The 27,584-nt window shown below is 47.4% G+C and overlaps 2 protein-coding genes across 2 annotated transcripts in view; both read right to left on the bottom strand.

Moving 5' to 3' along the window:
• Positions 1-2,973: 2,973 nt before the first annotated feature.
• On the bottom strand, positions 2,974-23,176 carry Ttc4 (tetratricopeptide repeat domain 4). Its single transcript, XM_048453252.3, has 10 exons — positions 22,747-23,176; positions 22,100-22,217; positions 20,499-20,660; positions 17,839-17,916; positions 15,746-15,870; positions 14,774-14,860; positions 9,050-9,267; positions 8,535-8,616; positions 5,057-5,139; positions 2,974-4,165 (listed from the first exon to the last, which is right to left on the bottom strand). The coding sequence occupies exons 1-10, from the start codon at positions 22,855-22,857 to the stop codon at positions 4,069-4,071; spliced, it is 1,161 nt and encodes a 386-aa protein (XP_048309209.1). The 5' UTR covers positions 22,858-23,176; the 3' UTR covers positions 2,974-4,068.
• A 1,244-nt stretch (positions 23,177-24,420) lies between these two features.
• Mroh7 (maestro heat like repeat family member 7) overlaps positions 24,421-27,584 on the bottom strand; it is a 52,979-nt gene continuing 49,815 nt past the window's right edge. Inside the window, exons 23-24 of the mRNA XM_048453253.3 lie at positions 25,375-25,437; positions 24,421-24,826 (exon numbers count right to left, since the gene is read on the bottom strand). Of these exons, the coding sequence (XP_048309210.3) occupies positions 24,582-24,826; positions 25,375-25,437 (308 nt within the window). The 3' untranslated portion in view covers positions 24,421-24,581. The remainder of the gene's footprint in view (positions 24,827-25,374; positions 25,438-27,584) is intronic.

Raw genomic sequence — 27,584 nt, 5'->3', positions numbered from 1 at the left:
CCCCGAGGAAGCATTTCCATAACTTAGGAAATCCCCCAGGAGGCTTGGCTTTGCCACTAACATTATCCTAAGGTCTGGATCTTGTTTGGGGGAGTTGAAGCTTTGTATCCATCCTGGGAAGAGTCAAACAAGTGGGACACACCAACAGAATGTTTCAACTTGGGACATCCAAACAACACACCCTACTCATTTCTGAACCCAGGGATTTTACCTCTTGCCATAAACTGATGACTGAGATGTTGGCTGGATAATTCACACAGGCAGAACTATCACTGTTCCTTCCTTGGGGAGGTCTAGCGGCAACTGGCTGGGAAACAGCTGAATTAGTACTTGGGGACAAAGGCTGGTACACGACAAACCCATCATGTAAATCAGGGCTCCATTAATATTCTGTGTTCTAATGGAAGAAACACCTGCTGAGCCATCAATAAAGAAACTTTGCAGAAATATGTTGAAATTTGCTCCTTTTTTAAATGCTTGGATGCCAGGCTTAAGAGTTCCTGCAGTCCATTTCTATATTAAGATGCCTGTATGCTTTAGTGGATTGTTTTGCTACAATGGCTTTGTTTTATTGGGAAAAGGATGGGAAATAAAAAATTTTAAGTGTTACTGCAAACTTAAGTAACATTAAAAACGAACAAGGTACTTCACCTAATATCAAACAATGGTTTACACTGTAGTGTGAGAATCCAGACTGGAGACACTAAGGATACATGATACACTTAATAGCTCTATGACTGTGAAGGAGACTTCCTTAGAGCCTCAACTTTCATGTAGGTAAAATGGGGACAGTGGGCCTTTTGCAGGTACATGGTAAGTAGCAACTACCCTTACATTAGGTGATACTTCACATGTAAGCGGGGGGGGGGGGGGAAGGGCACAATGAACCAGCAGAAAAGGGTGACGTGTTTATACTTCCCATGTTCAGGCAGAATCCTAGTGAGGGACTGAGTCCCTGTTGTCAAGCCAGCGGCTTGCCAGGCTGCTAACAAGCTCCCAGGGTTGAGCTTAGTTGCCCTTGGCTAATGCACATTGCAGGGTCAGCAAGGTGCAGAGGGGGCACATACCAGGTAATGGCAACCATGCATCCCGTTTGCAAGGGCAGATGCTGCTGCTAGGGCTCCCCTCAAAAACAGGCTGTAAGCCAGGCGTGGTCATGCTTTTTGTGGAAGTAAGGTATATTTCAAAGACATGAAGAACAGAACAGTGGCTACCAGCAAACAGGGAGGATGGGAGGGACCGGCTGACACACCGCTAAATAGGAGGAGTCCCTTTAAAGTTCTATAGCACAGTAGATCAACTTGGTTGACAGTGCTTCACTGCCTATTTTAAAATGGCCAGTAGAGAGGATTTTCAACGTTTCCAACAAAGTAATGATGTATATGTGACTGTCATTACACAATACATACATGTATAGAAATGTCACACTACACCAAGAATTTCCAGTTACTATGTGCCAATTTAAATTTAAAATATTTTAGAAAGTACTGCACACCTTAAAACAAGATTATCTAGATGTGCAGTTTAACCACATAGGTCTTAAAAGCATAGGGTTTCCCCTGGCTGGAGTGTCAGATGTAACAGGGGAAACCAGGCATGAGACACAGAACCTAACAGGCCACAGAGGAGCAGTTAGTCACTGAGACCCAGGAACCAGAGAGAGGCTTCCAGAACCTAAAGAGGACTAGTGAAACAAGGGGTGCCTCAGTTCTACCTCGGTGAACTGAATTCTCTCAGCCATCTGAACGAGCCTGAAGCAGATTCTCAGAATCCCCAGGAAGAGCCCAGAAAGGCTAACATTTTTGCTTCAGCCTTGTAAGCCCTAGAGTGGAGATACCAGCTGAGCCAGGGTACATCTCTGGCCACAGAACTGTGAGGTATTAAGTCTGTGCTGCTAAAGAAGACAGAATGGAAGAGGACTGGGAGCCCCACTGACAGAGTTCTGTGGCTGCAGGCTCTGGCTGGGGGTTCTGAAGAGAGCACATTCTCCCAAGCTAGGAGGTTGGGAATGCTGCACGGCCCAGCGACTGTACCATAAGCATGGAGCGAGGGGTGCAAAGGCCCTGGGCCCATGGCAAGCCAGGAGGCAGGCCCAGTCTTTACAGTCTTGCTATCTCTGAAGAGATCAAGAGGGTCCTGAGTTCAAGCCCTGTTCTACTTTTCATTGGCTAGTTGACTTTGGGCAGGTTGCTTAAGCTGTCCATGCCGTCTTTATACACTGCCTGCTGCCTAGAGGCGCGGGAAGATTCGGGGAGCCAGTGCACCAAGCACCTAGAATGCTGTTGGCCTGGCCCAGGTGCTTGGTAGGTGGCTGTTCTTTCTCTGGAGTCAGGCCAGCGGGTGCTGCCCTGAAGATGCTCCCTCAGGGGGCCATGGCTCTGGTTGGACCATCCACCTTCTTCAACTTTATAAGTCTCCATAGGTGCTGGACCTGTTCACAGTGAGTCTTGGATTCTAACCCACTGGAACCACAGGCCCCAGGAAACTCTTCTGTAAGTTGGGTTGGATTCCAGAGGGTCAAGGACTAGAGGCACAGCAGAGGCTGGCTGATGGGATGGGCAGGGTCTGAGGATAGAAGGCTCCAGAAGAACGTCTTCCAGGTGCGTTTCACCCATCGCCTCGACTCAGCCTCATCCGGGTCATATCTCTAATTATCTAGGAAGGCGCAGTGGAATGTCATTTGCCCATGACAGTGAGGTGGCTAGAAATGGCTGTTCCTGGGATCCTGCAATGCCTGCTGGTCTGTTGCCAACCATTGGGCCCCTTACATAGACTTCTGAGTTCTTACAAAGAAAGTCAGGGGACAGTCTAGCTGAGGAGAGAATGTCTAGTGTTTCCAAAACCAGGGGAGAAGAGAGGCTAGATTTGCAGAAACCTGCCCTGGGAAAAAAAAGCTGCACTGGCCTCCCTAAATATTCCAATTTCTCTTCCAGAAATAAGGATGCATATAACACAAGACCCTGAATCAGCCCATTGGAAGGATACCAGCTGGTTTCAGTTTAATGATGTATTAGTCAGTTTTGCTATGGTAACAAACACCCCCAGATCTCAGTATTTACTACAGAAAACATTTGCCTTTCACTTTACGATCAGTGGCTTTAGGCTGCTGCTCTGAGCTCCTATTTGAGAAATGGGGCCTCAGAGAGGGAAAAGAACACAAGTCTACTTGCCATTCACTGCCCACTGGCTCTTCAGGCTTCTGTCAGATGTGGCATGAGTCACATCTGCTCATAGCCCTTGCTCCCCTTGGGAGATGGGGCGGGCACTGAGGAAAGCCACTTGGCTTCAGGTAAGAGTACAAAGTCTCTAGGATGAACAGCCCAAGACAAAAACCATCTACAGCAGACAAAGACTTTCCAGATCAAGAGGTATGAAATCCTAGCAGGCACAGTGGTGCACACGCTAACCCAGCATTCTTCTGCTGAGCAGGAACATGATTGGAGCTGAGGAATCGGGATGCACTTGGACTGCTGTCTGGTCTGTTGCAGTTCTCACACTGGGAGGTCAGGGGAACAGGCAGACTTCTGAGACATCCCAAGGATCCCAGTTTGTACAGTCATTAACGCAGAAACAGGAAGTGGCTTCATGGCTTCATTAACCTCATGGCATCCGCAGCATCCTTATAGTTCTCCATTCTGGTGAGAAACTGGACCAGTCGCAGCCCTACGCCTTAGAATACTATGCAGGGTTGGTTACTGCCTTGGAGTCCCTTCCATGTGTGTCTGATGCCACAGAGGTTAAGGCTGTCGATGTGCCATGAGCCAGGGAGTCACCAAGGCCAGCTAGTCTGGCAACTGCGGCAGGCGCTCCTTCAGAGATGGACTCCAAGGATGCTCTCTCTGACCAGGGCAGAGCTGTGAATCAGGAGGGTGAGGCCCAGCTGGAGCTTGGCACTCAGCCAGACAGGCTGAGGTTCAGGGAGGCCAGCAGCTTCTCCCCCAGCATGAGGCTAGGAACCACTGTCCTGGATAGAGAAGTGCTGGACTCTACGTCTGTCTGTCTGATCCAAGTGTGTAGACTCTAGGCAGAGGAAGCTGAGGGAGGAGACCCCAGGGTCTGGCTCCCACTTTACCTGTGCACCCTTTTCCCGTGAAGATAATTCTTACGGAAAGAAGAGGATCCTACACAGATGAGGAATGCTGGTGTGAGGGCTTTCACAGAGTACCTGCGGGGAGCACGACAGAGTGGTTAGCTGGGTTAATTTCCCCACTAGCCATGACCCTTCCCAACCGCACTCAAGGTGAACCTTTCGATGTACAGAAACATTAAAATACAACTTAGCCCATTGCTTTGTCTGTGGACACCATGACAGTCTCCCCTTAAAACTGAGCCCCAACCTCTAGATGGGCCCTCTGACATCAGGCACACAGGAACAAAACATGGAAGACCACAAAACAAGCTATCGGTTCGTTCACTAGCTAGTCTGTGAGTAACAGGGGTGAGCCAGGTTCCTACTAACTTGAGGTAATAATCTGTACCCCAACAAGCAAACATCTCCAGGAGTGAACTTGTTAACTCTCTGGGTATTCTACGGATGCTGCTGAGAGGCCACAGTGGATACTGCTTGCTGCCATTGCTGATAACAAAGACATCCTCCCCCCAGACTGCACCATGTCTACAGGACAGTGCACTCTGACCCCTGCCTGCTTCCTTACTGGAAAGTACCCTAGAACCATGTCCCCATCCTGCTGGTGAAGGGCAAACCAGCGAGGCAGAATGTGCTCAGGGTCGCACAGACAGGGGACAGAGGTGTCTGCAATGCTCTTTCCAGGTACTGGTGCCAGGAGACAAGTGCGATCAGAAAATGGAAGCTACCCCAGCTGCCTTCTGCTGTAAAAGCCAAGCAGCTTTTCCATTCTGGGACCAGGCCACTCACTTCCCCTGGCCTAGGCTGTCCCTGTTCTTCAACCTCCTTGGCCAATGGCTCGGCTTAATAGGCCAGGCCAGTCAGTCCCACTGGCTGCCTCCTGTGACTGCTGTGTGTCAAAGAGCAGAGGAACTAACCAGACCCTGGGAAGGGTCTGCCCATTTCCCATCATCCCAACGAGGTGCTCACCTGGGGTGCTGCAACACCTGCAACAGAGTGCTCCCAGGGGACACCTGGTATAGCTCTGCCCTTTCCTCATCCTCAAAGTAGACCTACAAGATTAACCAGGAAGAGAATCAGAGACAAATGGGTGTAAGCTGCCATACACATGCGGCGGCAATTCTGAGAAGTTGGGGTAGCAACTGCTATGAGTGGAATACCCGCCTCCTCCACAGGACCACAGGCTCAGGTGCACAGCTCAGCCCCCGCTACAGGCTCAGGTGCACAGCTCAGCCCCCGCTACAGGCTCAGGTGCACAGCTCAGTCCCCGCTACAGGCTCAGGTGCACAGCTCAGTCCCCGCTACAGGCTCAGGTGCACAGCTCAGCCCCCGCTACAGGCTCAGGTGCACAGCTCAGTCCCCGCTACAGGCTCAGGTGCACAGCTCAGCCCCTGCTACAGGCTCAGGTGCACAGCTCAGCCCCCGCTACAGGCTCAGGTGCACAGCTCAGCCCCCGCTACAGGCTCAGGTGCACAGCTCAGTCCCCGCTACAGGCTCAGGTGCACAGCTCAGTCCCCGCTACAGGCTCAGGTGCACAGCTCAGCCCCCCGCTACAGGCTCAGGTGCACAGCTCAGCCCCCCGCTACAGGCTCAGGTGCACAGCTCAGCCCCCGCTACAGGCTCAGGTGCACAGCTCAGTCCCCGCTACAGGCTCAGGTGCACAGCTCAGTCCCCGCTACAGGCTCAGGTGCACAGCTCAGTCCCCGCTACAGGCTCAGGTGCACAGCTCAGTCCCCGCTACAGGCTCAGGTGCACAGCTCAGCCCCTGCTACAGGCTCAGGTGCACAGCTCAGCCCCTGCTACAGGCTCAGGTGCAACAGCTCAGCCCCTGCTGTGCTACCCAGAAGGCTGTGTTCTCCACAGCTGAAGGAAGGGGAGCAGCTCCTCATGTCACACAGGCAGTAAAAGATCCATGCAGCTTTCAGTTTAGTCCCAGTGCCATGGGGGTGGGGAGGAGAAAGCCACAGTGACCCGGAATTAAGGAAGACCCAGAGCAGGCGAGAAGAGTATGTGTGCAGGGCACCGAAACCAGAGCAGCGTGAGGCCACCTCACAGGAGGCACGTCAGAGCTCAACCAGGAGAGGGAGGCACTCATGCCGGGAGCCAGCCAGCCTGGGCACGGTGAAAGGCTTCCTTGGAAGCCAGGTAGCCTAGGGCAGCAAGGTGGAGCCCAAGAGAAGTGAAAACGATATCCACGTGTGGGGTGGAACAAACAATGGGGGCTATCGGGCCCCCAACAGATGAAAGATGACAGCAGGCTATGGCAGAGAATGCCCTGTTGTCTTTGTTCTCTTGTTGCTATTGCAGTACCAAGGTTAGAACCCAGGGACCCACACATGCTAGGCAAGTGCCCCAAAACTCAGTCACAGCCTCCTTTAAAAAAAAAAAAAAGTTAGTTACCCTAAACTCCTTGTTAGTCCAAGTTGGACGCCCACCTCAGCTTCCCACATGGCTGGGATTACAGGCCAATGCCACTAAGACCAGCTAGGATGGCCTGTTTTGTGGGCTAGAGGCTGAACAGGAGGAAGGGTGGCTGAGTCATTCAGGATGTCAGAGTCTGCCATGCTGAGGGAGTGGCCCAACATGGGGCTGAGGGTTCCACAGAGAAAGGTGCCGGAGCTAGTGATGGAGGGGAACAGACTAAAGAACACTAAGGTCAGCTGGGGGTGGAAGTGTACAGCCATAACCCTAGTGCACACTCAGGACAGGCTGAGGTAGGAGACTGACCATCTCGAGTCCCAAGCCAGCCTGTGCTACACAGTAAAACTCTGACTCAAGAACCAAAAAGCCACCAAAGTCTTCATTACAAATGTCATGGTGCCACAGCAGAGCTGGAGACACATAATGTTCCCCATACACTCAGCCCCTAGCCCTGAGTCCCTGTTCCCAATAGTAACAGTATATCCACTGCACAGAGACCATGGCTTCTAAATAGCATTTTCCAGAAGAAACAGCCAAGGCTCCTTGGGGGAAAAATGGCTGCTATCAGAGCTAGAGTGAGGAAAGCACAGATCAAAGCCAGAGCATTCTGGGCCAGAAACAAGCAATTATAAATTAATCTATAAGAATAAATCTAAGGAAAGTGCCACTCACCAAGTCTAGCACAGTCTGAACATAAACAGCCACAGTAGCAAAGGAACTCCCTGAATGAATCCACCGAGGACAGTAAATGTTGGCCTAGTGACATGGCTCCGTGGTAAAGGTACCTCCTGCTGAGCCTGATGACCTGAGCTCAGAACCCACAGGACAGGAGGCCAGAGCTGGCTGCTGTAAGCTGTCTCCTGACATCCACACACACACACAATGTATGTTGAAGGTTTGAAAACTAGTGATATTTTCATATCATTTCAAAGAACCTCCTATGAAATAACTGTAACGTATACAGAGGGACTGTGCAGTAGAGATCTGGTAACCAGGGTGATCATCAGCAAGAACAGGACACTGAGAGCCCACCTGAAAGGCCACAGTGAGAACACAGCATCACTCCTGTAACAGCCCAGCCAAACATACAAAGTCCAGATCCAGTCACAGGAAACACGGGAGAGGAGACAGACACACAAACAGCTCTTCAGGGTCAGGGCAGGGGCAGTAAAGGACACAATACACCACATGCTCCTTGAACAAAAGGAATCTCCCTGGGACAATCTGTGGCCCCTGGAGGGAGCCCGAGGATGAGGCTGTAGTCGGCAACCAGCGCTAGTTTCCTGCCTTGACGGCTCTTTTGAAATAAATTATAAAGAATGTCTCTGTCTACAGAAAACATGGCTGAGAGTAACTCAAGGTTGCTGGTGTCTTACTCTCAAACACTTGGAAAACAATTCATTAATCAGTAAACCCTAGTTATGTTGTATTTTAAAAATTCTAACAATAAAATATTATTCAGCCTTACAAAAGAAGGCTCATATACACTACAATATGAGTCATTCTAGACCATGGTTGAAGCCTGAAGACACTATGCTAAGTGAAATCAGCCAGACACAGCATATTTCTGCTTCTATGCGGTCACATTCATAGAGGCAGGAAGTACCACAGCCAAGGGCAGGGGTGGAGGCCACTCATTTGATGAGTGTGGGGTTCCAGTTTGGAAGATGGAAAGTCATAGAGAGGGCAGTGGTAATGGGCATATAACAGTGTGAATGAGTTTGAGAGCGTCACTGAACTGTGGGCCTAAATGGTAAAATGGTAACTGTTATAATAAATATTGTACCAACAAAAATCACTCAAGGGTCAGTGAGATGGCTCACGATGTAAAATCTCTTGATGGACAGACAAGGCTGATGGCCTGAGATCAGTCCCCAAAACCTACAGAGGAGAAGGCCAACACCCAAAAGTTGTCCATTGACCTCCATATGTGCTATGGCAAATCATACACAAATATTTTAAAACACTCAATTTCTGTAAACACTCTCCCAAAATCCCTCAGGGGAATGAAATAGAACTTTCTTACCTCCAAATTATCTGGGTGATATTTCTGCTCTGAGTCCCAGCAGGGTGATTCACTAAACATCGCCATGAGATGGTCAATAAACCTAAGAGAGGAAGATGTGCTTTCTGGGTATCAATGTTCCATCTACATTCCCACATCAGTCCCTGGACACCAATCCAGAGAGAAAAGCGATGGATAAGGCAAGATATTCAGGCTTAACTCACACTGACAACAGTGCCAAAATAGGAAGGTGTACCACTTGTAGCATTTCACTTGAAATCACAAGTTAAATAGTGCAATCTATACCTTTTCTAATAAACGCACACAAGTTATACGGATGAACTACCTACCCAGACAGTGACAAGGCAAGTCCTGTGTGGCCAGCTAGTAAACAGATTCACAACAGAGAAGCCTGTCAGCCTGCTGGGGATAACTTCTAGATTACTATTTCCTACTCAGCAAAAGCCCGCTTGTCTCTCTGGGCAGTCAGCAGGAGGCGCACACGAGCAGGAGTGAAATGCCACTGGAGTATGTACCTTGAGTCCTCATGAAAAGCAGAGATGAAGTCGGACTGCGCATACTCTGGATACAGGAACAGCACAGGCCAGCTCAGCCTGCCTTGATCATCTAGGCTCAGCCTGGCTCCGCAAGGGTTCTCAGAGCTGAGCCCATCCAGGAAGATCTCAGTTGGACCATCGGAGGATGAATCTTCATCCTTACCCACTGCTTCAGAGACAAGCCTGATATTCCTAGCCTGGATTAAGACAGAAAGAAAGGCACAAACTACCTTCTCCTGTAGGAAGATTCAAACACACACCACTGAAATACACCCTAGCCCTATGAGCTTCCTGAGGGCCCGCTCCACAGGACCCACCCTAACTGTCCTGGCAGCCTGGCACACAGCAGGCACCACTGTTGAACTTACTTTCACTATGAATGAGTTGTATTTGGCCCTGCATTAAAAGAGGAGCTGGACATGGTTCCCTACCCTCAGGGCTGTTCCTGGTTTAGTGGGAGCAGCTGTGGAACAGTTACAACAGAAGGTAGGAAGTGGAGCTCAGGAACTGCAGACAGTTGGTGTGGGATTCCCCTCTGTATGCTATGAATATGTTTATTACCGTTGGTTATTAAAGAAGCTGTTTCAGCCAATGGCTTAGTGGAGTAAAGATAAGCGAGAAATCCAAGTAGAGAATAGAGAGAAAGTAGGCAGAGTCAGAGAGACGCCATGTAGCTGCCAAAGGAGACAGATGTCCTGGAACCTTACCAGTAGGCCATGGCCTCATGGTTATACATAGATTGATAGAAATGGGTTAATTTAAGATATAAGAGCTAGCTAGAAAGATGCCTGAGCTATAGGCCAAACAGTATTGTAATTAATATAGTTTCTGTTTGATTATTCAGGTCTGGGCAGCCAGAATACGAACAAGTAGTCTCTGCCTACAAAATGGTGCCCAAACGTTTGGGGCTGATGCCTGCCACCCATTTCAGGTCCAGGTGCTTGTGTGCCTGTTCAGGGTTGGGAGGAAAGTAGCTGAGACCACGCCCGTGGTTCAGTGTTCCCCACCCGGGCAGGTAGCAGGATCAGGTCAGTTAGGACTGCACAGGCAGGAAAGCATGGCGGATTCCCACTGCCATGCACAGACACATTTCCAGGCCACACAATGTGCTGCATGGCAGATTTAGCTTTTACTCAGACAAAAAGGTTTTATGTGCTGCATGGTGCTTGCCAGAGTTGAGATGGTGAGCACAGCTCCCACCCAGCAGTCCCAGAACTGATAGTAAATGTACCTCCACCATACTGAAAGGCCAAGAGAGGCAGAGCCAGCATCCAGAGCCTCTGCGACCCAGCTGCTTACCATTTTAAAATGCTCCTTGTCAGAAAAGAATTTCAGATTGCAATAGGACAGATTCAGACATAAAAGACCTCTAAACAAAACACTGTGTGTTCAAAAAATTTACACAGGCTTGGGAGTGAGAAGAAAAAGAATATAGATAGTAAAAAGATAAAAAGAAGTAAAGTCTTTAAAGAGACAGTAAACATAACAGAGTACTCATAGATTAAAGGAGTCAAGAAAAATAAGCCACATAAAGATGACATATATAGAAAATCTGGATTATGTATGTTACTGTGCTTTCTTTGAATTTTTTAACTGCAGAGAGACATTTAATTCTGGGGGCTGCTAAGTTAAACAAACATAAAGGTATCTTGACTTCAAAATTTGGGTCTAAGAATATGTTGCTTTGGAAAAAAGGTTCTGCTTTTGTTTCCACAGAGGATAGAAAGCTGTGGGTTCCTTACCAGCTAATATGGTTTGATCAAACAAGAGCCCCTGAAACAATAGTCAGATGATTCAAAATCCATATCAGCTTCAGGACTGCTGGCTGAAATGGACCTACCACACAGGATACCCCATGAAAGACCTGATTAACAGCACCCCCAATCAGCAGGAAGTAGTCTAGAGAACAACACCCAAATTCCCTAAATAATTGTCTATAAATGCTTACATTTAAAAGGGGATATACTATAGAGATGAATATTTTGCATTGGTATGGGTCTTGGTTTATTGATACAAATTTAAGGTCAATTTTGTTATATATATACTACTGTTCTTGATTAAAGTATTGTGTTTGTGCATATACTGTATATGAAATACAGGCTAATAATAGTCATCTATAATAGTCAAGCTTGTAGTCATTTTAGTTAGGTTTTCTAGATGTAGACAGATATATTTCAGATGGATAGGTATACTGTAAACCCTTCAAAGACTTACAGAATATGGCATTTAAAATGTTTTAAGAATTTAGGATTTTTTCGCCGGGCCGTGGTGGCAAACACCTTTAATCCCAGCACTCGGGAGGCAGAGGTAGGCGGATCTCTGTGAGTTCGAGGCCAGCCTGGTCTACAAGAGCTAGTTCCGGGACAGGCTCTAAAACTACAGCGAAATCCTGTCTCAAAAAACAAAAACAAAAACAAACAAACAAACAAAAAAGAACTTAGGATTTTTCATGACAATGAGACACATTGGCTCCTGGCAGTACCAATCTACTTCAAGAGGATGATGGGCATCGAAGAGGCTCCTTATGGAGTTTATTAGCCGTTTAGACAAGAAGCTGCTCTTGTTTGGACTGCTTGATAGTATGCTGTATGAACTGGACATATAGAACCCACACAAAAAAATGACTGCTGAACTTGCCTAAAGGTAAGACAGTTACCTTTAGGGTTCCTGCTTCATAAAAGAGTCTGCCAGACATTCTGCAGGATAGAGAAAAAAGTGACCAACAAACTCTATTGGACCAAAAAAGTGTCCAATAGAGACAAGAGTCTTTCAAATTTCCTGCTTCATGGAAAAGTTTGCAAGATACTACGGGCCTGTAGGCTAAAGATGGATGCCCCAACGGTACAGAAGAACTTTGGGTGACTGTCCAGGAAGTGAGATGTCTCTGTCAATTCTAGAGTTTTGGAAGTTGCTTATAATGTACTTTCTGTTAACTTAGGTAATACTATATCCTTCTGGAGTCACTGATGGAGTTGAAGAATAGTTATAATTATAGTTTTTATTAGTTATGGTAAAGATAAAGTAGATATAAATATTGTAACTGTAATTTTTGCTTGATACCTATCTTGTTATATGTAATTTTACTATGTTAAAGTTAAAACCTTCCTTTTTATTTAGACAGAAAAGGGAAGATAATATGGAATTCCCCTATGAATATGTTTTATTACCACTGGTTATTAAAGAAACCAATGTTTCAGCCAATAGTTTTAGAGTAAAGCCAGGTGGGAAATCCGAACAGAGATATAGAAAGTAGGTGAAGTCAGGGAGATGCCATGTAGCTGCTGAAGGAGCTTTATTGGTAGGCAACAACCTCATGGTTATACATAGATTGATAGAAATGGGTTAATTTAAGATATAAGAGCTAGCTAGAAAGACGGTTAAGCTATTGGCTGAACAGTGGCTAAGCTATTGGCTGAACAGTGTTGTATAATATAGTTTCTGTGTGATTATTCAGGTCTAGGAAGCCAGGATACAAACAAGCAGTCTCTGCCTACAGACAGTAGCTGGTGGTATCTGAGCATGCTAAACCTTAGAGAGTGACTCTGGAAGGTGGAGAATGGAGAAGCAGCCCAGCCCAAAGACTGGCATGTCCAAAAGCATAGGACAGGGCAAGCGTGCGATGGTACAGGAATGGAAACACTTCCCTTTGGGGAGAGCCTGGGATGCTAGAAGTAAAGCTGACTTCATCCTGACTGCCTTACTAAAGTAAAGAACCATCAAGGATGGGGCCACCTCTTATGTGTGCCAAGGTTTCTACGATTAGCACATCCAGGGAAATCAAAATTAGTTGTGGTGATATCTCTTAAGGTAGGTGAAAAGTTTCTACTCCCTGATAAGCTTCTCCACCAACACAACAATCCAAATCAGACCAAATCAAACCAAATTAGAAAAAGCCCAGGTTTAATGGATACAACACTCCTGAATGATTTTCCAGCCCCCCAGAGAGGAGACAGGAAAAGAAGACCAGAAAACTACATGTCTGTTTTCTGGGGGGCAGTTTAAATACTCAGTGGTAGTGTTCTTGAGCAACTCTGGGGGAAGGGTCATCATGTGATCTTTCTGAGTTGCAGCAGGGTTTGGAGAGAGAGATGGGGCGGGGGCTTAGGATGGAGCTTCCACTGAAACAGTCCAGACTCTTTGAATATATGGATGCCAGGGCCTTGGGTGAGGCTTCCACACAAACAGTAGGAGTTGGCAAAACCTGTTCTTTTCTTTTCAACACAGTCTCATGTAATCAGAGCTAACCTCGACTTTCTGGTCCTCCTGTTACCTGCTCCCTAGTGCTAGGATCAAAGGCATAGGCCACATGCCCAGCCTAGTTTGTTTGTTTGTTTTAAAAGATTTATATTTATGTAGTGTTTTATCTATATATACGTCTGTGTGAGAGTGTCAGTTCCCCTGGAGTTGGGAGTTATAGACAGACAGTTGTAAGCTGCCATGTGGATACTGGGGATGGACCCGGGTCCTCTGGAAGAGCAGCCAGGAGTCTTGACCACTGAGCCATCCATCTCTCCTGCCCCCATATTTAACTTGTTAATATGTGTTAACAGATTGCTGGTTGGTTTAGCAGTGTTAAATTCTCAAAGTTAATAGCTGAAATAAATGGGTACATAACGTCTGAACACAGAATGAAACTACAACCTCACCCAGGAGGCATCTTCTCCCTTGTAAGGGCAGAGCAAGATCAAATGGGAAACTAGCTGGGTGTCAAGGATGAGAGACCATGTGGGTCAGACACATTCACTTCATGTAAGAACCAAGCACTAACTGGCTTGGCCACTGGGTCTCCTAGACTACACTCACTTCAGAATGCAGCACAGGGAGGATTTTATCATCATTAGTTAGAGTGACTTCCTAAAACTGCAGCTTTCTCAGGTTGTAACATAACTTATAGTAAAGAGCAAGGACCAGGCTCTGACACCCACGAGATGCATGAGATTCTCACCCAAGGCTAGTAAACCAGGAACAAGAAAGCCTTCCCCAAGGCTGGAAGGGGAGAGGAAAGGGAGGAAGGGGAGGGGAGAAAATGTATAGCTCAATTAAAAATAAAACAAAAAAGAAAGCCTTCCCCAAGGCTGGAAGGGGAGAGGAGAGGGAGGAAGGGAAGAGAGGAAAAATGTATAGCTCAATTAAAAATAAAACAAACAAATAAGAAAGCCTTTCCCAGATGGCTGCTGTGAAAATGCCCAGAGCACGCACTCAGTATGTTGCTGAGACCAGCAAAGGCAGGGGCAGAGCTAACTGAACATGGTGGTCTGACTCCAGAGCCTAAGGTAAGCACAAGTGTGAAGAAAAAGCATCCCGAGGTCCCCTGTAACCAAAAGACTGCCTTTCATTTCCCGGCTGCCCAGACCCATAATCACACAGAAACTACATTAATTGCAACATTGTTTGGCCAATAGCTTAGGCATATTCCTAGCTAGCTCTTACATCTATTAATCTATGTATTGCCAGGAGGCTGTGGCTTACAGGTAAGGTTCCAGCGTCTGTCTCCTTTGACAGCTTTGACTCTGCCTTCTTTCTCTCTATATCTGTTCGGATTTTCTGCCTGGCTTTACTCTGCTAAGCCACTGGCCAAAGCACCTTTATTCATCAACCAATAAAAACAACAAATATACACAAGTACATCCCACATAAGTCTCCAGCAGGCTTCACACAACCAGGGGACTTCATACACTTGGGGCCTTTGGTTTGAGAACTCACCTTGATGGCCTGGAGTAGAGCCTCGTTCTGACTCTGTTCCTTCTTTTCTTTCAGCCTCGCTTTCCTCAGATCCCTCTCTTTCATTCTCTGGAAATAAAATTCAGATGCCGTCAGCTCTAGGGAGCTCTTCCTTCATTTTCCTCCAGCCTACAGGACTGATTCTGCCCCCAAGTGGGCTTAGGGAGATAAGGAAGATGCCACCAATAAAGAAGAAAGGGCATTCCCATTCAAGGACCCCAGTGGAGTATACAAGTACTGCATGGGAACCCTAACTTCTCTGGTGTGGCTGAAGAACCCATGTCAAAAACTCATAGGCTCTGCCCTCAGCACAGTTACAACCTATGAGAGAAAAACTCCACCATTCTACTCAGTCTGGCAGGAAGAGAATTTAGATTCTCTTTCCTGCTCACCCCCTACCCCCACCCCAGTCTGTCCAACACCAGTAGCTCCTGCTTTCACTCCTGGGCTTGCAGTTGATAGGAATCTGCCAACATCTGCTACAAAGGGAAGAAAGCACATATTTTAGGCTTTGCAGACCATGGAGTCTCTGCTGTGCATTATCTGGTTTTCTTTCTGACTCTTTAGAATGTGAAAACTGCTTAGCTCATTTCATCTTCATTAAAAACACTCAAGGGATATATTATAGTCTCCAGTTTCAAACCTTGGACCGAGAAATATCAGGAACTTGTCTAATGCATTTCAGCAGCGGCAAAGTAGTATTCAAACTCAGATTTGCTGACGTATCCCTCCTAGAGCTCTTGCCTGGAATATTCTTCTCTCAGCGTCACAGAGCCAATAAACTCCGGCTCAGTCATCATCTCTCGGCAAGCTCTGCCTGCTGGAATCCCCATTTGCACCCTGCTCTTGGCAGGGTAGAGTTAAACACCACTACTAGACAGCTAGCACACATACACCAGATACTCCCACAGTGACTTGAGACACAATCTGAGGAATTTGCAGACAGTCACCAACCTTCAGCTTGTCTGCTTTGGCCCTCACTTCTAGAAGTTTCTTCTCTTTGGCATCAATCTGTAGCCCCTCATCACACCAGTTCACAGCCTCAGTAAAGTGGTTCAGTTCAAGATGGCACATGGCACCTGCAGAAACCAGAGTCTTGAGATCTAGGAACAACGGGCACACCTTAAACAAACCCTCCTTCCCCATTGGCACCAGCCAGCCCCGGGGGGGGGAGGGGGCACAGCAGGACGCAGCTCTTTGCAGCTCAATTCCTAGACAAGGAAAGGATTTGTGAAATTGCTCTCATCCCCATTTAGTTGAAAACGTCTAAGTCTCCCTGGTACAAAGAACCCTAAAATGCAATAGCTCATGGCAAAGAACACAGGCTCTGGGACCAGAAAGAGCTGGGCTAGAAAATGTCTGTCATTCACCTATTGGGCTTTGGACAAGGGCTATGTCTGAGCTCAGGTTCCTCATCTGCAAATCTCAGATGTGTATTTTTTTTTAAGATTTATTTTTAATTGTGTGTGTATGTGTGTGCATGTATGCGTGTGCGTATGTGTTTACAGGTGGGCAGATTCACAACAGTTTCTGCCTGAAGAGGCTAGAAATGTTGGCTAGCCCTGGAGCTGGAGGCTCAGACAGCTGTGAGCCACTGGGAACTGAAAAAGGTGCCCTGCCAAAGTAAATGTTCTCCCAACTGCTGAGCCATCTCCCCAGCCCCCAGAGGACGTTTACTATAAAGCAGAATTTCTGCAGCCACCAATCAACACCAAAGCCCAAGCACTGGGCCTCTTCTGATTTTCCTTTTTAATAGAGCCGTCTGCTTAAGCTGGCCCCTTTTGGTTTTTGTTTGGCTGGTTTGGGGGTTGTTTGGTTTGCATTCTGGGATGAAATCTGAGGCACCTTGTGCATGTTAGGGAAGTGCTCTACCACTATGCTACATACCTTGATTCCAGTTCCAAAATGTCTCTTTAATATATTTGTTTGTTTTTTTGAGACAAGGCATCATTGTGTAACCCTGGCTGTCCTGGGTTATACTCACTATGTATACCAGGCTGGCCTTGAACTCACAGAGATCCACAGCGTCTGCCTCCCAAGTGCTGGAATTAAAGGTATGTACCACCACCAGGCTCTAAAATTAATGATGCAATCATGTTCAAGAGTTAACCTCTTTTTTTAATAGAAATTGAAAATATCAGAACTTTATTATAAAGGCTTGGCTGTCAAAGACTCTAACCCTGGATAGGTAAGATGGTTGAGCACTTGCTGCCAAGCCTGATGTCCTAAATTCACTCCCTAGAGCCCACATGGAGGAGGAGGAAAGCCTTCTCCTGAAGGTTGTCCTCTGACCTCCACAAAACACATACTTTTTTTTTTTAAAGACTATCCTCATCATCCAGAAATAAGCGAATTCACACCAAGAGCAGATGCCCTGCTAAGATCATACTGTAAGCTGAGGCTGACAATGACTCAATGGGACTAATTCTATTGGCCAGTGTTTACTCAGGACCTCTGTCCTGTGGTCAAGGGACAAGGACCTACTTCTCACCCACCAGCCATGAACATCTAAAGAAGGATAACACAGTTCAAGCTGGCTCATGGCAAGGAGGAAGGTTCAATACATGAAGACTAAAGCACCCTAAGCTCAGAGAGGAGTTGAAGAATAAAGGAATAAAGCACTGTTATTACGAAGATCAGACCTTAGGATGGAAACAAGGAGAGGACGGTCCAGCACTAGCGTTCTCTGCAAAGGCCCCCAGAGCGTATCTTTTCATTCATTTTAACAAGGCAATTGACTATCTTGCCCTTCAATCGGCAAAACTGGGGAGAAAATCAGAATGTGATGTGTCTTAATCTTATTCTTTACTAATTTAAAATGAGGAGTTTCAGTTTCATACAAATGCAGCATAAAGGACAGAGCCTCCTAGGAGTGCCGAGTGGCATGCAGTGCCAAGGAGCAGCAAGGAACGTCACATGGAGACTGCAGGATTGCGGCCACTCCCCCAGGCCCCAGCACCTCAGGAACAAAGTTTTCAGTGGCGTTTTTTGGTGCAGAGGCCAGCTTTTCCATAGTGACGACCACCCCGCAGCTCACGGAGACTCACCTCTTACTATGGCCTTCAGGTGGCTGGGCTTTAGCTTCCTGGCGGCCAGCACATCATTGAGAGCAGAGCGAAAATTGCCTAACAAAATGTCAATAAGTAAAAAAAAAAATAAGATCAAAATGTTTCCAAAATATCAAGGCATTAACAAAAACATTTTTGTAAATTTTCAAGAAATCACAACAACTGAACATATTTCTGGAAAAATATAGTTATGCTCATCAAGTCCTAAAAAGTTCACAGGATCAGGCAGTCTGGATGAATCTGAAATGCTAATAAGCACGTGAAAAGATGGCCACTGTCACTAGTGGCTGGGAAACCAAAGTCAGCGTGAAATAGGTGAGGACATGAAAAAGAACAGTGTCCAGCTAATTAGAGAATAAATTAGCACACTCCTTGAAACAAGTTTTCTTCTGGAAATCATTCTCAAAAATACTTAGGTAACATGTAAGGAGCGGTGAGAAGAACAAGTGAGTTCCATTACTTCCCTCTGGTACTGAAATCTGAGACAGGGTTCCATGAAACCACCAGGCTGACCTCAAATGTGGAATCCTCCTGCCTCACTCTCCCAGGTAGCTGAGATTTATACGTCAGACACTCACAAAGGCGCGTAGAGCACAGAATACACTTTGAAAGCTGGAAGGCAAAGGGGCAGGCTTGACAACAGAAAGCAGAGAGAAAGCCACACCACAGAAGGAACGAGCACCAGGCCCTCTGCAATGGGAGCAGAGGCAGACTGAAGGACCAGCAGATTTCCAAAGGCCGGACTTTCCACTGCTGGAACCCAGCCTGCTCCAAACCTGTGGCGTGACTGGAAGTTTATTCTAGGCAGACACAAAAACAGGTTTTCTGGACTGCAGCCCCAGGCATAGCGAGATCCAGTAAAGGAAAACTAAGCATAGAGCCTTCAGCAGTACACAGGCCTGGCAGTAGTAGCGCATGCCTTTAATCCCAGCATTCAGGAGAGAGAGGCAGGTGGATCTCTGCGAGTTTGAGGACAGCCTTAAAGCACGATTAATAAAAACTCAGGGATAAAAATTGAGGTTCAACCTAAAGATTCTAAACCAAAACAGCCAGCCACTGGCTCTTAACTAGACTTAACTAGACTTCAGTTCGAAAATGGTAATCCCGTCTTCAGGAATCTCAGAATGAGACTGAGAGTTATCTCTTCCCATTTTATAATCCTCTCTAGGGTTAGGATTAAAGGCGTGCACCACTGGGATTAAAGGTATGCACCACCCAATTTCTATGGCAACTAGTATGGCTACTGGGATTAAAGGTATGTGTTACCACTGCCTAGTCTGTAAGGCTGACCAGTTGGACTGTTTTACTCTCTGATCTTCAGGCAAGCTTTATTTATTAAAATACAAATGAAATGCCACTACACAGCCTGGTCTACATAATGAGTTCCATTATAGCCAGGCTACCCTGTCTTGAAAAAAAATAAACAAACAAAAATCAGAAAAGAAAGAAAAAGGAAGACAGAAAGAAAGAAAAGAGAGAGGGAGAGAGGGAGGGAGGGAAGGAAGGAGGGAGAGAAAGAGGGAGGGAGGAAAAAAAAGAAAACAGTACACAGAATTTAAGACATTTCTTAGCTCCACCTGCATTTGACTCTCAAATTCAAAGATTAGAGGCATAAGGTAAAGTCTTTCTTCCTGTTTTCTTTTCTTTTTTTAAAAATTTGTACGTGTATACATGTGCATGCATGCACATGAATGCCAGCCAGCCAGGCACGTGTGTGTGGGTGCTCATGGACATCAGAAGATGTCTGATGCCCTCTGGAGCTGAGCTGTGCCTGTGCACAAGCAGCTGGGAACAGCCTGATGTGGGTACTTGGGACCTGAACTTGAGGATCTCTGCAAGCAGAGCAAATGCTCTTAACTGTTGAGATACATGTCTCTTCAACCCTCTAAGTAAATTCTTCAGAAATAATAAAGTCAGCTATGTAGGAGGGTCTTCTGTCTATGTGTTGCTTTCACTGGTTGAATAAAGAAACTGCCTTGGCCTTTTGATAGGGCAGCACTTAGGTGGGTGGAGTAGACAGAACAGAATGCTGGGAAGAAGGACAGACAGGCAGAGACCATGAAGTTCCTCCTGCCTGAGACTGAAGCTGGTTAGAATCTCTCCCGGTAAGCCACTACCTCATGGTGTTACACAGACTGGTAGAAATGGGTTGAATTAAGATGTAAGAGTTAGCCAATGGGAAAGGCTAATGGACCAGGCAGTAATTTAATTAATACAATTTCTGTGTGATTATTTTGGGTGTAAGCTAGCCGGGTGGTCGGAACCAAAAGCAGGCCCTCTCTTCATACAATAAGTCAGGCTGAGGGGAGAGCTCAGTCAGTAAAGTGCTTGCTGAACAAGCATGAGGACCGGAACACAGTTCTTAGCACCCTAAGAATGCTCCCTGTAATAGCATGTGCTTTTGATCCCACGCTGGGAGAAGAAGTAGTGGAGACAAATGGATTCATAGGGCTTGCTGGCCAGCCAGCCTGCCTTTCTCAGAAAGCTCCAGGCCAATAAGAAACTGTCTCACCAAAAAGGTAGACGGCACCTGAGAATGGCATCTGAGGTTAACCTCCACCCTGCAATGCACAGCCACCCACCTATATGTGTACACACATACAGGAAACGGAGCAAACTGCATCATAATTAGTGCTCACCGAGATAGTACTGTGCTGCCGCCCGGTTGGTATAAAGGACAGCGTTCAAATCAGGGTCTACACACTTCTTCTTTAATCCTTCGCTGTAGGAAACCACAGCTTTCTTATAGTCCTTTTCTTTAAAGTAGTCATTGCCTTCATCCTTATAGGTCTTGGCTTGATCTGCAAAGAGAAGGAAATAAGTATCATGTCACACCTTTAGAAAGCTCACTAAAAATCTAAACCACGAAGTAATATAATACTGTGCAGGCTGGGTTGTTAGCATCTTGATGCAAGCTAGAGTCATCTGGGAAGAGGAAGCATCAAATAAAAAAATGACTCCATCAGATTGGCCTGTCTTAGGCACTTTCTTGATTAATGATGGCTGTGGGAGGGGCCATTACATTGTGGGCAATACTACTCCTGGCAGGTGGTTCTGGGCTGTATAAAAATCTGAACACAGCAAGGGCAGCAAGACAGCGAGCAGCACTCCTCCATGGTCTCTGTCTCGGTTCCTGTCTCTATGTTCCAGCTGGAGTTCACTTCCTCCGGTGATGGACTGACTGTAACCTGTAAGCTAAAATAAGCCCTTTCTCCCCCAAGCTCATTTTGGTCACTCTTTTAGTACTGTAAGAAGAGGGCAAACTAACACATATAAGATAAATGAAAGAAATGGAACCAATAGAGAAATAAAAAATCAAATTAATGGTATGATAAAATGGGCATCAATATAGAGACACAATGTCATGCAAAGTTAATGCTACTATCAATTCCAGGTATGTGTAGCTCTGGCTATGCTGGAACTCACTCTGTCGACCAGGCTGACCTCAAACTCTGGGATTCACCTGCTCTGCCTCCCGAGTGCTGTGTGGTGTGCCACCACTGCCTGACTGTGAATGCTGTTTGTAAAAGGGGGAAAGAAACCTGACCTAAGAGATGGCTCAGCAAGTAAAGGCGCTTGCCCATAGCTTGACAACCTAAGTTTGATCTCAGAAACATTCATAAAGGTAAAGAAGTCATGCCACAAAGCCGTTCTCTGACCTCCATCTGTATGTACATACACACACTCACACACATACACATACTCTCAGAGTTTTAAAAAGGGGGGTACAGCTCACTTGCCTAGCATATGTGAGGTTCTGGGTTCAGTCTCCAGTGAGACGTGCATGCACACGCACGTGCGCACATACACACACACACACACACACACATACATACACACAAACACAGGATTTTATCCTAGTTTTTGAAGGAGCTTAAGAATCATTTTGAGGAAATTATACTACTCTCTCTGTTACATTGTTTCATTCACTGAAATGCAAATTTCCCTCCTCTTTCTGGGACCAACCTACAAAACTATTAAGATTTAGTTTCAACTTCAGACCCACTGTGAGCTCACCCCTGCCCCCACAGTGCTCCGACTGGGTGTGCCCACGAAGGCAGTAGTATATTTACTGACACTTATCACATATATCTCCTGATTCTTTGGGACAATCTGGCTTCTTTTTATTGGAGTCTGACCTTTGAGGCCGTGTGGAGTGAAAAGCGACAAGTTAGCCATCTCACTCACACTTTACCTCGACTCAGCAAAGACACAAGCAAACACTAGTCATGTAAAGTACCTTCTGGAGATCGCTCATCGTCAAAAATAATCGACTGAAGGCAAGCCAAGTCGGGGAACTCCTTGGGATCTATTTCTGATGGTGCTTTCTTCATAAATAGGGGGATCTTGTCAAATTCCTAGATTTTAAAAGAATAAAGCACATAATTAGTATTGTCTACTGAATTAGATTCAATCCCAGGACGCAACGTCAAAGTCTTTTTCAATGGTCATGATCTGCGAATCCTCATGATTGGCTGGATCTATACAGGCTCCAGGTTCTAGGGTGGAAAACTGGGCTTCTGAGTTCTCAGCTCTCCAGGGGTGATCGTAACCACCTTTAGCTGGGCGCTCTCGCGTTCCTGACCCTTCTCCAGCTCCTTTCATCTTTGCCCTAACTTTAAGCGACAAGGTGCTGTAGGTAAAGCAACTTTACAAATGAGGAACCCAGATCAAAGAACTCAGGAAACCGATCCAGTAGCAGAACCAAGAGGTGGTGGGTCACAGGGCTGACTGCCAAACCCTGTGATCTTAACTGCACTGACAACTTAAACCCTCAAAACCTCATGGCTTCTGGCACTCAACAGGCAGGCAGTCACTCGTCCTTTGGCAGCGATCAAGACACGAGGACCACACTCCCACCCCAGCGGAGTCCCCGGGACCGCCCACCTCCTCCCACTGGTCCTCGCGGAAGCCGCCGCGATAAGGTTGGCTCTGGAACTTTTCCAGGAATGCGTCCATGTTACTGTCATCAGCAGGATCAGGCTCAGAATTCTCCATTGCAGCTCGTGACTCTAGCGCTTGAATCCGGAGGAGCCAAGAAGCGTGCCGCTCCTTCCGGCGGCGGCCCAGGTGCCCTTCCCTCTGCTCTCCGGGCTGTGCGTTGTCCGTGCCTCTTGGGTTCCGCTGGCTGGGGGCGTGGCCGGACGGGGGCGTGGCCTGACAGGGAGCCTCCACTACCGCAGTACGCAGGCAGAGCTTGCCTAGCTTCCAGTCTCCTGGCTTCTGGTAGCAGTTCGCTAAGCTCCCTTTTGTATCTGAACCCTCCACACCCTTTCCAAACCTGATGTTTTGTCTTTCCTATAAATGTTCTCAAAAGGTGATTTCTTAGCCAAGCCTGGTAACATCTGTCTGTAATCCTAGCACTTAGGAGGTTTAGTAGGAGAGAATCACAAGTTCAAGACCACCTAGACCCAGTTTCAAACAAAAAAAACTTTTGTGCACACAAATTTTAGCACACTTTTTTTTTTCACTCAACGCAAGGCTTGGGGTCCCCAATGGAACTAAGTACATCCCTATTACCTATAACTACACATGAAACATCGTGGGGGCTTACCCTTCAGGATGGGTACCCAGCCTAACTCCTCCTCGCCTCACCTCACCCCACATCACCTCACCTCACCTCAGACATCTTCATACATGCCCCTATGGACCTGTGGGACGATCACCCCAAGATGTATGCCTATAGGTAGACTCCTTGGGTCATGGTTATTCCTAAGCTCCCACTACTGACTAGTGACAGATTCTTGTTCAGAATAGCTGCATCCATCTATTGCCACACCAGCAGTGCCCAGGGCTCCTACATCCCACAGAGAGTTTTCTAAAGTTGGCATCTGCTCATATATCTCCCTTCTTAGCACCCCACTGTGCCTCCCCAGTGCCCTTCGGATGAAGTCTATCTCCTTTGCGCAGCTTCCATGACCTTAGGCCTGGCCCTTGCACCTCTCTTTTTCTATGTTTCGTCTCACCGTGACTTTGAAGATGGTCTTTGGTCCCACATGCCCTGCTGTCTACCCATAGATGCCCAAATGTGGCTATTTTTCCAAACCTCCTTGAGAAATCTCTTCTCTGGAACCTCAGCTGACACACACCTCCTCTGGATGCCATAGTCTCCATGCCTCCCTGCTGAGCTCAGTCCTAGAACTTTGGACCACTTCCACATGGGAGCTGTCACGAACACTGTAAGGTATTTAACAGTGTGCCCTGACACCTGCTCCCTGCCTACCAGAACTTAGTAGCACTGACACCTTCAGGTGGCCACAACAAAAATGTCTTCAGGTATTTTTGTGTTAGGGGTGGGCAATTATTGGGCAAAGGCCCATGGGTAAGACTCAGAGACCAGGGTTCCCAAATATGTATGACGCCATAGGCGGGGGAGTCTTTTCTCTCTCCCTTTCCACAAGAGCCACCTAAACCATCACCCCTTCTGTTCTTGTCACTGGGGAAAGGGAAACTGAGATGTCCAGGAGACCTCCTGGGTGGCCTTGGTCAAGCCACTTCACCTCTGTGCCTTGGTACCCCATCCTGTTATGCTAAGTGAACAAAGCAGCCTGCACACATCTGTAAAGGTCAATTGAATCAACAAATGAAGGTCGTGCTCTTTTCACAGACTCGTCAGGGTGGGGCTACACAGGGGCCTGGGGTATCTCTCATGAGGAAGCCATCCGGATGGAGAGCTTGCCCATGTGGTATTTCCAGCGATCCGTCTGGGGGCTTTGGCAATGTCACTGCTTCAAAGACATCTTCCAGGATCCCAGTGCCTGCATGATCCAGGAGCGCCGCTGGTGGGATGTGGGTAGGTTCTCACAGCTGGAGCTCCAGCGGTGTGAACTGGATGGGTCACACACCCATGAATCCCCATGTGGCAGTGGCCAAGAGTTCCGCCAGCAACTAGCCATGATGTGGTCCTGGGCCTGGGCTGCGTAGATACATACTGACGCTTCTGGGTCATGTCTCAAGATCTCCAGAGCTGGGTTAGAGGAAGAGAAAGGCCACTTGCTTAGATAAGATTCCTCTCTCAGCAGAGCTCACAGTTCACCCCTCCTTCCCACCTCCTAGCCTTGGCTTAGATACCCCTCTAGGACGCATCTCCCCAATCATCCGGATTGTCGCATCTTTCAAAGCTTGTATGAGAAGTCTGCCTCCCTTAGGAGCCCTGCCAAGAGTTCTCCAGCCTACTTCCAGGCTCCTATCAGTGCTCTCAGGTGCAAGCTGAGCCTGTGCCTCCTTAAGCATTTAAACTATCCACCCTGTGCTAAATGGTTTTGGGTCTTGCTTCTCAGCCTCGTTTGCCTAATGAAGTCACAAGCTCCCCAGCATGCTGTGCGTTCTGCCTCTGGGTAACCCCACAGTAGCTAACATTGCACTCACTACAGATAACACTTTAGCACAGCAGAACGAACTGAAGACTCTTGCCCTGACCCACGCCATTCTCTTGTCCTGTTACGCACTGTGGTTCTGGGTTCTGCTCATGTACCTATTCCCTCGACAATCCCACCAACCCCGGGTGTGACTTACTGGCTTTCACTTCATTCAGTCGCTCTTCGGTCATAATGTTCTTCATGCAGGGGACCAGGGACCCTGGATAATCCAAGAGGTGAAGGAGTCTACCTTGATACCTGCTCCTCCCATTCTTGGATCAGATGGTCTCAGAGAATCTGTCTGCCCTCTTCCAGCCCCTTAGAGGGCGTGAAAGGGGAGCTTTGTTATGACCTGAGGGCAGATTCCCAACAGGAGTCCCAGGGAGGTGTTGGTCCAGTGGGCAGGATCAAACCAGGATGGCACGGGATCCTGGATGTGACCAATTGACAGTGCTACCCTAGGCTGGGCCTTAGCTTCCTTGTCTGTGACCTGGAAAAGTACTGCCTCCCTGCCCAGTAGCCTCACACACCTGTCAGCCACAGCTGCAAGGGGCCTCTGAGGTGTTCTTGTGCCGTGTACCTGGCTCCCATGATGCCTGGTCCTGGCTATAATCTACCCTTCCCAGAGAGTCTTCACTCATGTGTTTTCCTGAGAAGTTCCTGATTGTCCTTGTATGTTAACTTCAGAAAGTGACTCTCCATGAAGTCCTTCCTGACCCTGACCCAGGCTGAGCCTAGTGCCTACCTAGAGTCTCAGAGTCTCAGTGAGCTTCCTGTCTATATACACTGGATCTGTATACACTGGGCCTGTAAACACCAGGTCTATATACCGTGGGCCTGTATACACCGGGTCTGTATACCCTGGGCCTGTATACGTGGAGCCTGTATACACCAGGCCTGTATACACTGGGTCTGTATACACCGGGTCTGTATACACCAGGCTTGTGTACACCGGGTATATATACCATGGGCCTGTATACATTGAGCCCATATACATTGGGTCTGTATACACTAGGTCTGTGTACACTGGTTTTACTTTACTTGTGCTTTACAAATCATGTATTTATGTGTTTATGTTAACTCGGGGTCTTAAACATTCCAAGCATGTATTCTACCACTAAGCTACATCTCCAGGCCCTGATTTATGTGTGACTTTATCTCCCACCAGACTATAAATTTCTTAATCTGATATCCATTTGGGGGGGGTGCAGTGGTAGGGTAAGTTGGAGCAAGATTGAAAAAAATCAGCATGTAAGGGCCTGCCTCCGTGTAGCCCCTTAGTTCTGATGTATGCCATATGTCCTTGGCCTTGCCCCGCTCCTGTGTCCCAACATTGGTAATGTCGGCAGTCCCCTCATCCCACCCCTGTGTCTTACCCCAGCCCCATCTCACTCCCACCCACCCCAGCAGCTCTTGGTTTCTCTAACCTAATCATCACGCCTGAAAGAGAGCAGGGAGTCATTCTCTGAATAAACCACTGACGGGTTGGGAGGCACATGGATGGATGAGGGGATGCACAAGTGGATAGATGGATTGGTTAGTGCATGGATGGGCCGGTGAGTAGATGGATGGGCAGATGGGTAGGTGGGTGGATTGGTGAGTGAATAGCTAGAAGGATGGATGGGTAGATAATGGACAGATGAGTGTGCATGGGTACATAAAAGGATAGGAAAATGGAATATATTACATATATGGTGGGTGGGTAAATAGGTAGATGGATTGGAGGATGAATGGATGAATGGTGGATAAGTGGATGGATGGATGGATGGATGGATGGATGGAGGGATGGAGGGATGGATGGAGGGATGGATGGATGGATGTAGGGATGGATGGATGGATGGAGGGATGGATGGATGGAGGGATGGAGGGATGGATGGAGGGATGGATGGATGGAGGGATGGATGGATGATGGAGGGATGGATGGATGGATGGATGTAGGGATGGAGGGATGGATGGAGGGATGGATGGATGGAGGGATGGATGGATGGATGGATGGATGGAGGGAGGGATGGATGTAGGGATGGATGGAGGGAGGGATGGATGGATGGATGGATGGATGATGGAGGGATGGATGGATGGATGGATGTAGGGATGGAGGGATGGATGGAGGGATGGATGGAGGGATGGATGGAGGGATGGATGGATGGATGGAGGGATGGATGGATGGATGGATGTAGGGATGGAGGGATGGATGGAGGGATGGATGGATGGATGGATGGAGGGATGGATGGAGGGATGGATGGAGGGATGGATGGATGGATGGATGGAGGGATGGATGGAGGGATGGATGGATGGATGGAGGGATGGATGGAGGTATGGATGGATGGATGGATGGAGGGATGGATGGAGGGATGGATGGATGGATGG

The sequence above is a fragment of the Myodes glareolus genome, chromosome 3 (genome assembly GCF_982192425.1).
Source record: "Myodes glareolus chromosome 3, mMyoGla1.1, whole genome shotgun sequence".
In the NCBI taxonomy this organism is placed as follows: domain Eukaryota; kingdom Metazoa; phylum Chordata; class Mammalia; order Rodentia; family Cricetidae; genus Myodes; species Myodes glareolus.
This window is presented reverse-complemented; position numbering and strand designations above follow the sequence as displayed.

Excerpts from the sequence above, each read along its gene's own strand:
- Ttc4 (XM_048453252.3), bottom strand. The coding sequence starts at position 22,857 with ATGGAGAATTCTGAGCCTGATCCTGCTGATGACAGTAACATGGACGCA. Across the intron at positions 15,871-17,838 it reads CCTGAAGGCCATAGTAAGAG|GTGCCATGTGCCATCTTGAA; the intron begins GTGAGTCTCCGT and ends TGGTTTCTGCAG. Across the intron at positions 14,861-15,745 it reads CCAAAGCAGACAAGCTGAAG|AGAATGAAAGAGAGGGATCT; the intron begins GTTGGTGACTGT and ends TTTTATTTCCAG.